The sequence below is a fragment of the Choloepus didactylus genome, chromosome 2 (genome assembly GCF_015220235.1).
Source record: "Choloepus didactylus isolate mChoDid1 chromosome 2, mChoDid1.pri, whole genome shotgun sequence".
NCBI lineage: Eukaryota > Metazoa > Chordata > Mammalia > Pilosa > Megalonychidae > Choloepus > Choloepus didactylus.
The window spans coordinates 17,661,890-17,679,841 of NC_051308.1; the positions used below are offsets into that span (position 1 = coordinate 17,661,890).

At 37.4% G+C, this 17,952-nt stretch overlaps 1 protein-coding gene across 7 annotated transcripts in view; it reads right to left on the bottom strand.

Annotated features, from left to right (window-relative positions):
• The window catches only part of PCNX2 (pecanex 2), a 380,796-nt gene that overhangs the window by 246,762 nt on the left and 116,082 nt on the right, over positions 1–17,952 (bottom strand). For all 7 annotated transcript variants that reach the window (XM_037821056.1, XM_037821068.1, XM_037821046.1 and 4 more), the window contains one exon: positions 9,892–10,027. In XM_037821056.1, the coding sequence (XP_037676984.1) occupies positions 9,892–10,027 (136 nt within the window). The remainder of the gene's footprint in view (positions 1–9,891; positions 10,028–17,952) is intronic.

Sequence of the window (17,952 nt, forward strand, 5' to 3'; positions counted from 1 at the left end):
AATTTTGAAAAATAAAAAAAGGTTTTTATTATTCATTTAATATATACTTATGAGCCTATTGCAAAGCTGGTAATAGGAATACAAGAATGAATATGGCAGACAATCCCAGCATCAAAAAGTCAGTTAAAAAACATCCCCCAGACATCAGAAGGTTCACACTGACTCAAAACGAGACACTGAATTTATGTTTGAGCCAAACACTGTGCATAGTACATAAAGCTGAACTCTTTGTCCTAAAAGCAGAAGGGCAGAGACCTTGAGGAAGTAAAGCTAAAGAGATCAGCAAGAGGAGGAACATGGCAGGCAGAAAGGAGGAAAGAAAGACTTAAAGGGAAAAACCTAAACTTACCTCTTCTGACAACTGATACCCATATTTAAAATGCAAGTAGTTAAAACAATCTGCTACCTGTTAGTGACATTCCTAGAAATTTTGCTTGCAATGAATTATCAATTAATATTTACTTCATTTATTTACTATTCATGGGGAATAAAATGTTCCACAATACTAAATTTCCTCAAATCTAAAGATTACTCTTTTTAAATATAATTTATTTATTATTAACCTGTTTTGGCCATCTTTCAAAAAGGTACTGTTTTACTTTCTTGGGCTCTTAAATACGATCTCTGGAGCATACCTAACCATTTTCTTGCTGTGTCAGCTTCACGTGCACGTCCATGTTCATACAGTGCTACAAATCAATGAAAGCCTCAAGGACTCTGAGGGGCCTTAGGATTTTTTTCTTACATTGAATCATACCAGGAACCATGTTTTAAAAAATAGTTTTATTAAACATTGAATGGATATAAATACACATATTTTTTCAAATGTGTAAATTATACAGAAAAATAATTCAATGAATACCATGCTCAGACAAATTCCCATTGTTTAACCATACCCAATTTTGGTATTTGCTTTGAGCAGTTAGGAAACTAAGACAGTATGTATGTACATTTGCACCTTATTTAGGAAATTCCTTTATACTGCAAGGTTGTAAGCATATTTGATTATATCATCTTTCTTAAAGTTGTATAGTTTTGTCTTTTAAATGTAAATTGTTAATCTACCAGGAATTTACTTTTGTATACAATGTGAGATACAGGTCCATTTTATTTCCCATAAAAAAACCTACTGTCCCTGTTCCAATTATTAAATTTTTTCATGCTTTCCTCACTGACCTACAGTATCAGATTTGTCACAAATCAGGTTTACATAGATGATGGGTCTGGGAATTCTATTCTGGTCTATTTGCCTACTTTTTGTCCCTACACCAATTCCATAGTGTATTAATTACTGTAGCTCTCTTGTAAGTCTTGATATCTTGAAAGACACTCTTCCACTTTATTGTCTTCAGAAGTGTCACGGTTATTCTTTGCCTTTGGACTTTCATATAAATTTTAGAATCAGTTTGAAAATCTCACACAAACCTCCAAAATGGAATGTGTTTGGAATTATATTGAATCAGTTGATAAACTTGGAGAGAAATGATCTTCCTAATATCATCTTTAAATATATGAACATGGTATTTCCCTCCATTTATGTACATTTCCTTTAATGTCTTTCAATAAAATGTTACAATTTTCTCCATAAAGGTCTCATTTTGTTGTTACATGTGTTTCTAGATACTTTATATTTTTGATGTTATTATAATTAATTTTTTTAAAAATCATTTTATAACTTTATTGCTACTATATAGCAATGCGATCAATTTTATATAATTTTGTATCTAGCAACTGAGCTAAACTTTTTTATTAATTCTAGTAATTTATCTGTAGATTCTTTTGGTTTTCTCACAATCATACCATCTGTGAACAATAACAGTTTTGTTTATTCCTTTCTAATCCTTAAATGACATCTATTTTTCTTTTTCCTTCCCTTGTTTTTTTTTTGCTTTATATTCCTTTTGTTTTTCAGACTTTCCATATGAGATCATTTCTGTCTCCCTGAAGTATTTCTCTTTAGTGAAGGTTTGTTGGTAGCAAACTCTCATTCAATTTTTGTTTGAAAATACTTTTATTTTGGCCTTGTTGAAAGATGTCTACAGCTGTACAATGTGTACAGCGTCTTTCAGCACTTGGAAAATGTTTTCTAGCTGTCTTTTAGTTTCTAGTTTAGCTGTTTAGAAGTCAGTTCTCAGATTAAGTTCTGCTCCTTTAAAATGAATTTCCTTTTCTCTGCTTTTACTATCTTCTCCTTGTCTTTGGTGTCCTGCACTTTCTACATCTAGATGAGGATTTCTTTTTATTTCTCCTGCTACTATCTCTTGAGAACTGACTGCTGAATATTCAGGAATTTTGCCAACCAGTTACTAAATTAGTGGTAGTTTGAAATCAAACGGGTTGGGTAGCATTTTTTATCTTGGAAATTGACAAACATTATAAATCAAGGACTTTTCTTAAAAGCCGGTTTTCCAGCACCCCACCACCACCACCACCACCACCACCATTGCTATATCTTAGCCTTTAGGTTTTTTAATTATTATTTTTGCTACCCCATTCTTTCTTTCATCTCCCTCTGGAACTCTAATGAGGAGTACATTACCCCTTCTCACTCTGTCCTCTATGTCACTTAACCTCCTTTTCAAATGTTCCATCTCTGTCCCTCTGTGCTACACCTAAATAAGTTCTTTAGATCTAACTTCTAGCTCACCAATTCTCTATTCTTAACTGCCAAATTTCCTGTTAAATCCATCAAGGTTTTATTTTCATTAGTATATTTTTAATTTCTAGACGTTCCATTCAGTGCTTTTTCACATATGCTTGTATTAAAGGGTCTTTGCTTCTTATATTTTCAATCCCTTCTTTATTCATATTAAAAATACTTAATCCACATTCTGTATCTGATAATTCCAGTTTCTAAATTTAATGAGAGGCTGTTTCTCTTTTATGTTGTTTTAGCTGGCTCTTATTCATGATAGCATGTTTTCTTGAGAGTTATATAACTTTTCACTTAATCATATTTTTCTTGGAATTTTACTTGTATGAATTTTTGAGAGCTATATTAAAGCTCTGTTCGCCAGATTAATATGTGCTTTTGTTTCTGCTAGGCACTTGGAGGTTCTAGAAACATGGGTACTGCTTTAAGATAAAGTCTTTGTTTGAGGTTTTTGGACCACCTATGTAGTATGAATAAGGACTACAAACTTATATGTAGATTATGTCACAAAGTCTTAGGACAGATTTCCCCTCTCTTCATCCAACACCAAGATTTGAGACAGGCGGTTTTCCACACAGTCCCCTTATGGGTGTAGTGATTATAGAGTGTGTTAGTTAATCCTGACAGTGGGATATGACTTCTGGGGATCCCAGATTAAGCAGAAAGGCTCCTATTAGACTTTCCACTTTTTACTTTGTCTCCCATTCTCTCTGCATGGAGGCTGTTAAAACTAAAACTCATCTTTGTCTCCTCTTTCACCAGTTGGCCACTGCCTATCAGTAAGCCTTCTCGAAATGCCCCAGTCCCCCACAAAGATTTTCTACTTCTAATCTTTATTTTGATCTGTTTGTTTTTGCCTTGTATTTTTTCCAAAACGATGTAAGGTAGGCTCTAATTTGCTGTAGTCTGATAAAAACAAGACAGAGGAGATCAAAATGAGAAATGGCAAAGAAAATAAAAGGGATGAGAATGGTATAGCAGAGCAGCAGTGGAGGTGTGCTTTAAAGGTTTCTCTTCGGCTGATACTGCAAAGTATACAGGAATAGACTAAATTTTTTTTTTTTCCTAATTCAATGAAAGTCACTGATGTCAAAATGTCTGGCATGCATGAGAGCAGCAAACTAGCTTTATTGGAACACCACTGCAGAACTCTCTGAAAAAGCAGATGTTACCATCTCCCTGTTCCCATATGTTAATTCACTGATTCAGCTTACAGAAGATGGAGCCATTCAGAATATAAAATATTAATGCAAAAGGCATTTCAAGGGAAAGTTGATCCACCATGAGGCAATACACAGGACTTATGACTGGGTTATTAAAAGAAAGTTGAGAAAGTAAGTGCTGCTTGTGTCTGGAATTTTATTCAAACATAAAAGAGAGCTTATGGTGTGGTGTTCTGTCAGCAGAAACATCACCTTCTTTTCGTGATGATGAATTTGTGGTTTATAATGAATCTTTTCCCCAAAAGGGATCCATTTTGTTTATGTCCTATGGACAAAGAGTGCTCATAAGAAATATGTGGCAAGGTGACCATTGCCCACTGTATTTGTGATGTGGGAATTCATATATGATGCATATGTAGGTCAAGGGTAAGCAACAGTGAGGATGAAATTCTTCTGAATAGTAAGAAAACTACACTTAGGAGATGGTACCATCCTTAAATTAAGGTTTAATATTATACCCTTAGCTGTTAGGGAAGGTCATTACTAAAAAAATCACATGAAGTCTATGTCTACATCTTTGGTAAAACTTTTTAAAGATTCTGGTATACTGTGTAGTTTATTTCTGCTTAAGCGAAAATTCTTGATTTAAAAAATCTTCTCAGAATTTAATGCAAAGGAAGAAGGCTTTAATTTCCTTATGGGAAAATAAGATCTACAGAATTTTTGCTTTCAGTACCAAGGAAGCTGTAATTTTTGGTGAATTACAGCAGTTTTTCTAACCTGTTTTCTGGCACAAAATTAAAATTTTTCTTGTCATTTTAATGCCATTCATTTATTCACTCATCTAACAAATTTTACTGTACAGATTATTTAAGCCAGGTACTAGATGTAATATATACTGAGAATTCAAAGGATAGCAAGACAGAATTCCTAACTTAAAGGGGTTTAGAAATTTCTTGAGAATAGATGAGCAAAATGGCAATGACAATAGAGTGATGCACATGCATATAAATATTAAAATATCTATAACCATATTTATAACCAGGATAACCATATCCTTTTCTATAGCCATATCTAGAGGGGGCAGGGAGGGAGAACTGAGTCACGGGAGCAGGTGGGATTGATATCCACATCAAGTGAAGGGGCCTAGGGCGGAACCTCGGAGAGCATCAGCAATTAAGGGGCAGATGGAGTTGAGGACCCACAATGGAGAATGAGAAGGCGTTTCATTTCTATGACTGTCTTTGTAGCTCTGCAGCTCGCTTAAGGTAACCCACGGGAATCCACACATAGGGCAGTGCTCACACTGTTTAAGAGAAAGCAGCCTTCATAGCAAAACAATAAGCACTCAAGAGAGACAATACATAGGAGTCCAATTATGAAAGAATTAAAACCACAAATTTGTAAAGGAAAATATCAGATAGTGGGCTTGGCAAAAATAATTAGAATAGGGAACGACAGATTACAAACAATATGTTACTTAAAACAATTTTAAGTCGGATTAACCATACCCAATAAAAGCTAAAACATATATATGGGCCTGTTACGTGGAAGAAAGTAAGTGATCAGCTCTACAGAATCTCCCCAGAGTCAGAACAGGAACAGGGGGATTTAAATTGTAGGCCTCCTTTTGGGGTGGTGGTGGGGTATACGGGGTCCTTGGGCTCCTTGAAGTTTCTCAGAATGATCTGTGTGGTTTTTTTCTGAAAGGACAGGGGGAAAAGGGAAAAAAGTAGAAGAGTGAAGTGGATACAGTATAAAAAGTGGTTCTCTGAGGTACCATGTGCTTTTCCTAAAAGCTATCAAACCCAGTGGTGAAAAGGGAGAAGCTGGCCAGACTCTGATGGATGTCGGGGTGGGCTCAGGAGAAATCACAGGAGAGGCTGCTGAGGAGGAGGCAAGCAGGACTGCAGATTCCAGGAGCGTGATTCAAGGACAAAGTGAGAGGAACACTGAGGCAGGGTCCAACCAATGCCCCGAGAACCAGGACTCTGTGCTGCAGGTTCCTTAGATGTCAAATCCAAGGTGAAATAATACCTAATCCCCAAGACGTGCTGTAAAGATAATGTGAAACCAAACATGAAAGTGCCTAGTGCAGTACCGTGCACATAACTAGTATTAAAAACATGCTAGTGGAACGCTAGTTAAAATCCAGATGTGAACAACACATTGAAGGATAAAAAGTAAAAAGTGAATGGATGATATTATTATAACAGTGGCTCTTGTTAGCAGCCAGAAATCATACAATCATGTAGATTATAAATATGCTTTTTTAAAAATGAACTTCTGAACATAATTAGAAAATATGCAAATATGTTTTTTCTTTTTTAAGCCTAGATATACTTTCAAATAAATTAATATATATATGTTTGATAAAAATGGGCTAATGTATTAAATTGATGTTTCATCTTTCATCTATATGATTGATATTTCATCAGTTTCACCTGTTAGAAAGTGTCAATGTTCTTGTGGAGAGGGACTATTTAATAAAATACATATATAGCACATTACGCAAATTAGAGGTCCAGGAGATGTTTTTTCTTTTAAAAATTCTTTAAGTTAAAAAAAAAAAAAAGCAATTTGTGAACACATCATGTGGCAAAAAAAAAAACACAAATGATACAGACATTTATGGGATATAAAGTGAAATCTCCCCTCTCATTAATTCCTTAATGATAGTAAATTGTGAAGTAAATGTTACCTCTACATTAACCTAGAATGGCAGTGTGCCAGGCCCAGTGCTGTGCTGATCTTTGCAGTCTTCACCAACTCAGATCAGTTTAGAACCAACAAACGGTTTTGCTGTCATGCTGTCCCTGGTGGTGTTGTTGTCGATGATGATGATGGTGACAATGATGATGCCTCTATCATACACTTCCATAGAGCTTTTAGTCTTTACAAAGTGTTGTCATATACAATACCATCTCATTTTTTAAATGTGGGACAAACTGAATGAGTTTGAAAACAGATCCAAGTGAGGGTAAATGGAAGCAGAAAATGCTGTATTTCCACAGATCTAAGGCTGTCTTTGAATAGACTGAATCTGCCTCTCAACTAGCAGTGTAATAAATAAGAAGTTTCAAGATGCTTACTCAAGTACTTGCTCATATAAAATAAAGACACTCTTTTATAAGGTTTAATAGGTCATGGTAATGAGTCTACAGAGCATACCCAGAGAGGTTAGAAGTACACGATGGAATAACTGAAGTTCAGAGAAGTGCTAGCTTATAATATGAATTCACACAACACTGTGACTGATATTCAAAGCTCCTGAATGCCATTTAGGAGTTCAGGGGACAGATCTCACCAATTCCCTGTCTGCCCCCAGCTTTGCCCTTCCCTTTGTGCTCAGGAGCTGGGCTTTATAGCTGTGATGATGAAAAAATAATATTCTTCACTCCTTTGCCTAATGTAAAAAGAAGTTAGTGAGACCCTGATGGGAGCACCCCTTCCAGGGTTCCTTTCTTGCATGCACGCACATTTCACTTGTGCTAGGGAAGAAATTGTGAAAAGTCTCTTCTCTGGCCTTGGCCCATTTCCTGGCCACCCACCCATGAGACCCTGTGGAACATGGTCCCTTACTGGAGTGGGAAGTATTCTCATGGAGGGAGGGCTCCCGGGACACCCATGCTGCACTTGGCCAGCTAGGAAGGAGAGATGGAAGGAGGATGGGGAAGAGAAGCATTTGTTGACCTGAGTCTTGTCACCCCTTATACCAGCTGCTAGCATAGGGCTGAAGGCACAGTAAGCCTTCAGTAAACGGGTGTTGGATAATGAGCAGGCAAACAACTTAATTTTTACTTTGTGGCCCCAAACCTAATTTAATTCCTTGATGATACCAACTAAATTTGGAAGGCTAAATAGTAGAACTCAAGAATTTTTTTCAGATATGAGACTTTGTAAACATTTCTCAGGTTGTAAACACAAGGCTGGTTTTCTCTACCTTTATACCTACTTTAGTAAGAATTAAAATTTTTTTAATTTTACTTAAAGAAAGTTAAAAGTATTGAAGCTAGTTAATGAATTTGGTGAATTTAAGTGATTAATGAACAACTACATGTGAATTTAGTTTTTATACATCATTTATATAAGAATGTCATTTATATAAAAATGTCACTTAAAGAATTTTAAACATAGAATAAGCACTAGCATGACTATTTCTGATTTATCCTTGCAATATTTACTGATTTTCTAACTGGGATATTTTTGATATATTAAATCAATATATTTGCATCTCTGATAATCTGAAGTTCCTGTTTGCCCTGCAGCTACTCCACTCACAGGATCAATAACATGCACACTTATCAAATCATCTCAATATTTTTATAAACTTCCCCTCCTTGGAGGTTCAATACTGATGTGCTGGAGACAAGTAGGGTGTTAGGGAGCCAGAGCTTTCCCAGGCCTGAGTCAAGGAATAGGCAGGTTTCTGAGAGCAGTTTTCAGTAGGGCCCCACATGTGCTCTGGCCCAGGAGAGGGAAGGTCTCTGCATCTGAGGGCAGGGCTGGCACAGCTCACAGAACCAGTCCAGGGCCCTGTAGTGTGGAGGATGCAGCAGGGTCTGGGGCCCTTGGGAGGACACAGAGGTACAGCAAAGATCAATGAACCCAAAGATACGGGTGGACGTGAGGAGGCTACAGAATGCAGGGCCCTAAGAGCTGGGGACAAATGGCATGGTCTCTGGTCACAGAGACTTCAGCACCACATCGAACCATCCTCAGAACCCGCCACACCTCAGCAGACATCACACAACACACCCGTGACAGGGCGGTGAGGGACATCTGAGCAGAGACCCAGCAACCAGAAGTGCCCCTCGCCACCTCCACCTCGGTCCACAGTTTAGGAAAGCTTCCCCTGCACCTAGGGACCTTGGGAAGGAGAAGAGGGAAGTGAGACCAAATACATAAAAATGAAGAAATAGTCCTAACAGGACTAATTTTTTTTAATTAAGCAAATATCTGTTCCAAACTCTTTGAAGCCTGAAAGGGCTGAGTTACCTTTAACTGACTCTTTTAAATCCCTCCTGACCCCACCACATCAGCAGGAAGAGGGGCTCCAGAGTAGTAAGTGATCAGTTAGAAGATAATTTCATATTTTTAGCATATTTGAGTAGTAGTGTATGTATTTTGGCCCATTATACAATCAAAGATTCTCTGGAATAATTTTGGTTAAGCGATCTTAAGAACAAACCTATAACAATATTATTTTTGCAAAGGTGAGGATCTTTAAACAGAATCAAAACATTGCCAGGGGTAAAATAACACATCAATAAGAAACTTCAAACTAACTTGGCATTATCCCGTCTCTAATTGTCTTCCTTCAACCTCCACCAATTGAATCCACCTTTCTGCAAGGCCTCACCCAAGTGCTCCTTCTTCTAAGGATCCTTCCCACCGCCCCTTCTCAAAAATGCCCGGGACTGAATCTGTAGCTCTGACTTCCTGGCCTGGGTATATGTCTTACCTCCCACATATCTCTTGTGTTGAATCATTTGCTATGCCTCCCTCAGAGGTAGCTCTCATTAAAGGTCTAGGAATATGTGATGAACATTAAAAAACCATGTCTCAGTCAGAATAATGGAAGGCTTCATATTTTAGGCCCTTTGATGATAATGTCACTTGCTCCAAGAATAAAATACAGTATTTCTTCAAGTCAAACATTTATCTTTAAGAATCTTTGCATGCTTAATATACCAGACCATAATAAATTAATAAAAATCAAGGTATTTTCCCAAACCTTGGGAAGAAAACACAGTCTAATTATGTGAGCTGTTGTGAAATTTATGCATCAGGGAGACCAAAGATCAATGTGAATGAATTTCCAATGTGCTTGAAAGAGCAATTAAGAGAGTGACAATCCTGATAATATCAACCAACAGGTAGGTAGCTGTTACCTAAGTGTGTGCGTGTTTTTTCACATTCAATCAGTAGACTATTGTACAGTGATACATCCACAACTCAGTGATGCAGTGATTCAGGGTGAAACCTAGCTAACCCGGCAGGTAATCGAACCTGAAACAGGTTTTAAGATGCCTTGCTTTTAGAACATTCACAGACGGCAATGCTGGAACATACCCGTGGAGTTTCTGATTGGGTCCTCCGAGTCAACATTAGTAGCAGCTGCTGTTGAAGGGCACTAACGGTCAGGTCCCCGGAAGATTGATCTTGACTCTCAGAAGTTGTGGTGTTGGAGGGGCTGATTTGCACCTCTCTGAGGATGGGCAAAACAAAAGCTTTGGTTACCTGGAAATTCTGGAAGCCATCTATTATACACAAACATAGGAAACTAGAGACCTCCAAGACAGGTAGTGGATGAGCCTTTACAATTTTACATAAGCAATTAAGAGTTCAAAATGATATATACAAGACTGCCCACAGACACAAAGGCAATCATCTTGAAATATACTCAAATTATTCACGCTTTTCAGGGCTGCAATGTGCCATGGCATTCTAGAAGTGACAATCTTCATTTTGCATATATTTCATGGGTGAAAACAATAACTAGTGGGTTATAATTCCCAAGATATCCATCAGGAAGAAACAGTGATTGCATAACACCCGACCACCAACACTCTCCCCGTCTCTACCCCAACCACCCACCCCCAACCACCCCAAAGCAAGGAAAGTACATATTAGAAAACAAGAAATGCATCCAGCAATTGAAAAAGAAAACATTACTAAATTAAGTGTAAACTATATCTAAATAGTTTTATTTATCTATAATCACATGTAGATTGACAGGTCTTAAATTTATAGAACTCTTTAAAAAATCTCAGACTTAGAATTTTTCCTTTGACTCGGAAATCAAGAATCAAGATATACATTCCCATCTGACATTTTAGCAAGGTGCTGATACTTTTTAAGAGACAGTACTGTCTTCCTATCCAACAGTCATTGCTAACACAACTCCAATTTTATTCAATCATTCAGGACTCTGTGCTTCAGAAGAGTGACTAGGACCCTCCCTAGCCCCAGGGATAAATCCTGTCATTCTCAGTCATGCTAACTTTCAATGCTGGGCTTTCAAATGGGAATGTAATGCTATTCTAAGAAGACACTGTGGAGCAAAGGGAAGTCAACTAGGGGGTAAGGGGAGCTCACGGGAAAGTTTTATAGTCCCTAAAAGATAAAAATAAGAGAACTTCTTTCTCTTAGCATTTAGATGCTATCTGAATAAGAGATACTTGGAGCTGCAGCAACTACACTGCAATCATGAGGGGACAAGCCTGAGGACAAACGCCAATGCCCTAGGGGTAGCAGAGCTGAGAGATGGAAAGAAACTAGTTTCTCCATGATGTCATTGAGTTTCTGAATTAACCAACTCTAAATTGATCATACCTTTGGGTTTCCTGCATTCTGAGAAAGTACATCTCCGTAGAGTTTCGCCTGTTTTGAACTGGGTCTTATATTATGCAGTCCAAGCCACCCTGACTAATACAGAATCCTCGAGAATGCAAACGCTACAAAAATGTAATCACCTAATTTCTAGTGTACATATTTCATTATAAAGTTTCTGACAAGTTTTTGGATCTTTCTTTTTTCTAACTCCCTACTACTGTATTTATAAACATACAAATACTCTGTATGAACAATGCTAAACAATACTTCCACTATTCGCTCACAGACATGCATACAAATTCTCTACATTTTTAAAAACAGCTTATGATTTATGACTATTTTGATTATAGCATTCAATAAAGGCTTCCTTTTAAGAACCGTTTAGGAAGCATGATATGATAAAGGCAGGGCTTATGAAATGAATCAGCTAGGGTAAGCACATAGACAAAGTCTGAAATTTTACAAATCCCCTCCTTCCATTACTTGGATAATTGTTGCTTTAACAGTGCTTTTCCTTGTGGTCTATATTACTTACTGCGCAATGACTGTTTCTAATAGAAAAAAATGTCAATTAGATTTATTAAGACAATGTTCATTCAAACTTTTCTGCCTTGTATAGGAACCACTGAGTACCATAGTTCTGTTATTTTTATAGTTAAATACAATAGAACTGAAAGAGCCTTGTTAATACAAATTCAGAGAAATCTAAAACTCAGCACATGCCACTAAAACCAAAAGATTAATCTGGCTACACTGTAGGTAGTGATAAAAAGGAGGAGTTATATAAGAAATGTGTGTGTATGTGCAAAAATCTAGAAGGTATATAGCACCCTCTATTGACAACTGAAATAAACTAAGAATTGACTATTGTGCAAGGTGTAGCAAACTGCTATTTTATAATAAATCTCCTGTTAATGCTTCCTACCAGGAAACATGATACAAAAGGAAGAGTCAAAACACCTCAGCTTAATTTTTGAATATTACTTGGTATGTTTCTGATTGCAAAAAGAATAATTAAAATAACTAGTACTATTTTCTTATGTAAGCCATTTAAAAATCTTATTTTTAAGTCTAGCTTTTTTTTTATTTTTTCCAAAATTTCTTGGATGAGTTAGAATTAAACAAAATTAGGTTTGAATTATTGCTCTGTTACTTAACTAGCTGTGACTTTGAGCACATTGTTTTCCTATCTTAAATCTTCATCCATAAATAAGGATATCTCCCTGTTGTGAGGGTTAAATGAGACATGTGTGCAAAGCACCTAATGGTGTGAACCATATGTTAGGCACTTATTAAAAGTCCCTGCCCTGTTTACTTCTTTCTATTGATACAGGAGTTAACTTTGCTTATTCTCACATTAAACAGCAACATGACTCCTCTGTTTTTCACACAAATTAATATATAAATTCTGGTTGTCTCTATTAGCAAGAATGGGAGGAGAGTATCTTGCCCTCAACTCATACCTAATCCTCTTTAGTTTGTAAACACAGAATCAAATAGCATATTAAGTTCCCTCTTAATCAACCTGTTTTATAAGAGTTGAGTAGTCTAGACAAGGCATGATGACGTTAAGAAAGATTCTCTTCTAAGCTTATGACTGGTATATCTTTGAATGCTGTATCAGAAACCTGTATAATTAGAACACGTTTATAGCGAGCACTGTTCAGTTGGGAGAGATTGATCACCTTACTTAGATATGCTTCTCTGAGGTCCTGACATTGTACTTAAACTCTACGGGCACCAGCTTGCCCACTCAAGTTACTAAAGAGATTACGATATGTTCACGAAATCACTGACATGGACAAGAGGCTTCCTACCAATCTTTGAATAAAGTTATATTCTTTTACTTATACCTCTTCTCAGATTACCTGCTGCTAGTTCTCCCTTTTTAGCTACAGACCATGAGCTGCATAATCACCCCAAAAGACTATATTTTACTAACTGAAAGCCAGAGAAATTTTCCCTCAGACCAACAAATTTAATATGAAAGTGCTAAGTTTCAAGAGACATTTACCTCCTGTAAATTAGCAATGGAAATGGAAATATTCCAATAACTGTGCTCTGAACTGTAGCATAGCTAAACTTAGCACATCTGGTCTTGATTAGCCTGCTCTCTGCTTAATCAAACTAGTTTGGTTCTGAGCTATAGCACAGACACATTTATTTAAACTAGATTGAACTCACAGTAATAGCAGAAATAGTGGTTCATGACAGAAACTACAAAAAGAGCTGCCACTAGAAGGTAATAAAGATGGAACTGGGGCTAGAATCTAGGCTGGGCCAGAATGGTACGCTTCTATAAGCAGAGAGTTGGATACAGATTAATATTCCCCTAAGTTTTCACCTGATTATCTTCTACAAGTAATAAAGAATCTAAATACATGTGTTCCTACTACATTTTCCCACTGATGTGGAAAAAATTTCCTGAAATTCTTAATCTTCCCCAGATCTCAAAATATTTTGAAGAGTTCTCTGGTTCCCAGAGAAGTTAAGCAAGCCTCACAGAAAGGGCCTTTCTCTGCCTCTCTTTCCTTGACTTTAGGTTTAATGAGGGGACATGGGAACAAGCCGTGCCACACAGAGGGGCAGCCTAGAAATGAAAATCATAGCAACGAGCTTAATGTGTTGGCTATTTAAATAAAGGTAGCGCTGTTTTGAAAACTACACCCTGCTATTTCGAATTTTAAGAGGGATTCTTGTTTTAAAGTCTGAAAACAACTCTTCTTTCATATGATAGAAAAATCTGTCTGTATCGAAGAAAAAGGCAGCGCCCACGTGGGAGCCAGACGAGGCATCCAGCATGGGGTTGGACTGCCATCGTGTGGCAGATGGCGTTGTGATGGCAGAAAGGAAACCCCCACGCATAGCAAGCCTCTGCTGAGGAATCCAGAGAAGATGACTCCAAGAAAGAAGTTTTAGAATCAACCTAGTGCATGTTCCATCCTATGACTCTGTGCCTGGATGACAATTTATTTTTTCTTTCTGATGTGTCTGGAAAAAGTAAAATAAGGACTACAGTGGAAGGAACAGATAGTAAAGATTGAAAACAAAAAGGGGAGGAGGGTGGGCATAGCATTTGGGACAGCCTGAAACTCTTCAAAGGCAGACCCTCTGATGATCATCTGCTTCTTGTATTTTATTTCCACCTTTATGAGATACAAAGCATCAAGAGCCCTCCAAAAGTTTTTAAATTTGAAGTCACAGATGCATAACTTTATTACCCAAGTTAAGAGAGTAATGCAGTTATATACATACCTTCAGAAATTTATAATTAAAATTCAAATTTTCAACCTATCTTTGAATGTGACAGAACTGGGCATGTCTAATATTGGGAGAATTCACAACATTTTATTCTACAGCTTGAAGATGAATCATCTAACTTCACTGTCCCACTTTCCTGTTCAGCTATTCCAAACTAGAGGTCACCATTTCTTCTGATTATTGTAAAAAAAAAAGAGTCTAAACAGAAGTATTATTTCTCAATTTACTGTCTGCTTAACTTCTCTGGGAGCCAGGGTACATAATTATCTATGGCTTTAGAGAGCGTTCCTGTGAGTTGAACCCAATAATAACGGAGTCTGCATTGAGATAAGGGTCAGAGATACTGATAATGTTGACAAAAGAATAAGGATTCTGAGGAGACAATAAAAATTCAGCACAATGGTTCAATCTACCTTTGCGATGTTGTACACAATGGGTCCCTAGATTTAGGGCAGCTTTCAAAAATGAGGCGAAATAATAGCCAGAACAATATATGCTCTGATATGTGCTACAATGATTCAAAATCAAATAAAAGCCAAAAATAAGTGAATCTGGAAAAATAAATAAATCATTACCCAACCTACTCTATTTTTTTAAAAAAAATTTTAAAGTTGAGATGCCATCTTTGGTAAAAAAATCACCAATATAATCCTATGAACTAATTTACTCCAGAATGAGTCTTCCATTCAAGTAGAATACTATGCCTACTTTGTGAATGTAAATATCTACATCTTTCTATTGGCTTTCACTGGAGGGCAGACTGCATGCATTTTTTAAGCATTTCCATTAGATTCCTTATGACACCGGAAAAACTGGGTTATTACTGAAACCTAGTTGTTATACATCTTTTATAGAAGAACATTCTGCTATACTGCTTGAAAGAATTTATGGATAAAAGAAATGTAAATTTTTGCTGAGCAAAGAAAGCAACTATCAAGCTTTAATTGCAAGACTACAGAGGAATAACAAGAATATATCCTGCAATGAATCTTTTGGACACAAAACACAAATGAATAGCAACTTCAACTTTCTAGGCAAATTACCTCATTTTAGGATCTAAGCTAGTCAATTGATTCTGTGTTCTGGGTAATGAAACACTGAAGTGAATGTATCCTCTGAAAGTTTTTCCAAATTACAATTCTAAATGTTGCAATTCAAACCAGTTTTCTCAATCTAGTTTCTGAGGGAAGCAGACCTATGTTAGATAATGTTACTACAGGTAACTGCTCTATGGACAGCTATTGTGCAATCGGAAAGTGCTGCTTATATTTCTTTGGCAGTCAACAAGTATATTGGTTCCCACAATGACAGTGGAACCAATCAGGGAAATTTGTTCCCTCTCCTGGTTTCATCCAGAAATCCTCAGAGACATGGAAGTTACATTGCAAAGAATTCTCTATTCATACTTGAGAGTCAGGAATATAAAACCATCACGTGGCAACAAGGCTTAACAATGGCCAATTCTTGCCAATAGTAAGAGTCAGTAGTTTAATGGCCTAGTTGGAGTCAATCCCAGTCACTGAAATCACCTTACAGGGAAAAAGCTGCTTTTCCAATATCTTCCATGGTTGAATGGCTCAGAAACAGCCCTGACCAGGATTCCTTCCAAGTTCAGTATCACAAAATCAAAGCTTATGTTTACTGGGTAGGAGAACTAATAACTTAACAGCACTAAAAGCCAGGGACCTAATATCAAAGTATTTACTCTAAAATTGGCATAGATGCCAAGCTGCTGGAACACAACAGGTTGATAAGAAGAATACAAAGTACTTAACCATATTAAAATCACACAAAGTGACTCATAAAGGAGTTGGAGGAAAGCCTTCCACCTGGCTGAACACTGGGATCTTTTGCTATATAGTCACAGTGAACTTTAAGCCACTGTCCTATGGTTTCAGTCCAGAGATAATAACAACAGCTAATATTTATTGAGTGCTTTCTATGGCAGGTACTGTTATAAGCATGATATATCACATTTAATTTTTAAAGCAACCTGTGAATGAACTACTAGTATCATCCCCATTTACGGATTAGAAAACAGATGCTCAAAATGGTTAAGCAAGTTGCTCGAGGTTAAAAAAAAAAAAAGTAAATATTAGTGCTGGAATTCAAACCCACATCAGTCTGAGTCTAAAACCCATGTTCATGCTGTGAGATATTAAACCTCTGATTGCAGTGATTCCCTATGTCAGCTATTCCATCACAGCCATCTTTCATATAGACATAGAGAATTGTTTCTTTATTAACAAATAGAACACAGGATTGGGAAATCTAACTTAGGTCTGTAACCCTAGTTTCTAACTGGAGTGGTTTAAAAAAGAGTCATTTTGCAGGGTTTATCCCTCAGCATTCCCATTTATAAAAGGGGAAGATAACATTTTGTGTTCAACTGTGTTGATAAGGCAAACTGCTGGTGCTTGTGGCTCTTTCCCCACCCCCACCCTCCAGCTTCTCCCACCTCCCCCCAGCCCCACCAGCCTTCACAAGGTGAGTTATTTGTTAATATTGTTTTCATAATTCCACATTCACCAGGTTGTTTCTCTCTGCAAAGAGGTCCAATCACTCCTGCTGCCAATAGAACAAAGCCCAACCTTCACAGCCCCGGTCACCTGGCTGTACTCTGCTGGGTCAGCATCTCCCCTCACTATTCCTAAGTGCTCAGCGAGTCTCCACACTGCCCCGAGCTCCAACCAGGCTACCCCTGCCATCCATTTATTCAATTTGATTCAATTCAATATTTATTGAACACCTCTCTACACAGGGCAAGGCAGGGGCTGTAACGCAACACTGGCCATGAACACTTTTCTTTAGAAACATACAATCTAGAAGAAGAGATGGGAGCCCTATAGAAATGAATGTAGTACAAGGGAGAAAGCGAAAATACTCATCCAGAGGTAACACAGAGAGAGTAATTTATTTTTACCATAACGTTCAATAAGGGAAAGAATTATAAAAGAGGCAGATTTTAATATGGGCTTTGAATGAAAGGTAAGAATTTTGAATGGTGGAAAGGAGTAGAAAAGGGCATTTTAGGCAAAGAAGAGCAAATGCTTGGAAGAAGACAGGCAGAAGGCCTGCTACTGTGGGGCTCATGGAGAGGCAAGAGATGAGGCTGCAGACAAGGGTTGGGGCCAGGGGCCATGAATACTTGAACCCCTGCTCAGGCAGTGGGGAGTCACATAAGGCATATGGCATATGTTTGCAAGAAGGGCCAAAAACAAGAGCTTCCCCACAGGAGGCAGCAGAGCACAGAGGTGAGAGCCCAAGAATTGGAGCAGGGATTGCAAACCAATAGTCCACAGGCCAGAGCCAGCCACACGCATGTTATCTTTGCCCTATGGTGTTTCAAATAATTGAAATTAATCAACAACATTAAATAAATAGATTTTTACATAGAAAAGAGGATTTTTAACTACTGGTAGGAAAAAAAAGGGAATATCTGTTCACTCCAGGCTTAGAAAGCTGGCCTAGCTAGACTGAAGCTAAGTAGCTGCAGCCCTCTGTAGACAAGACAAATGTCCTCTGGTTTACCATAGT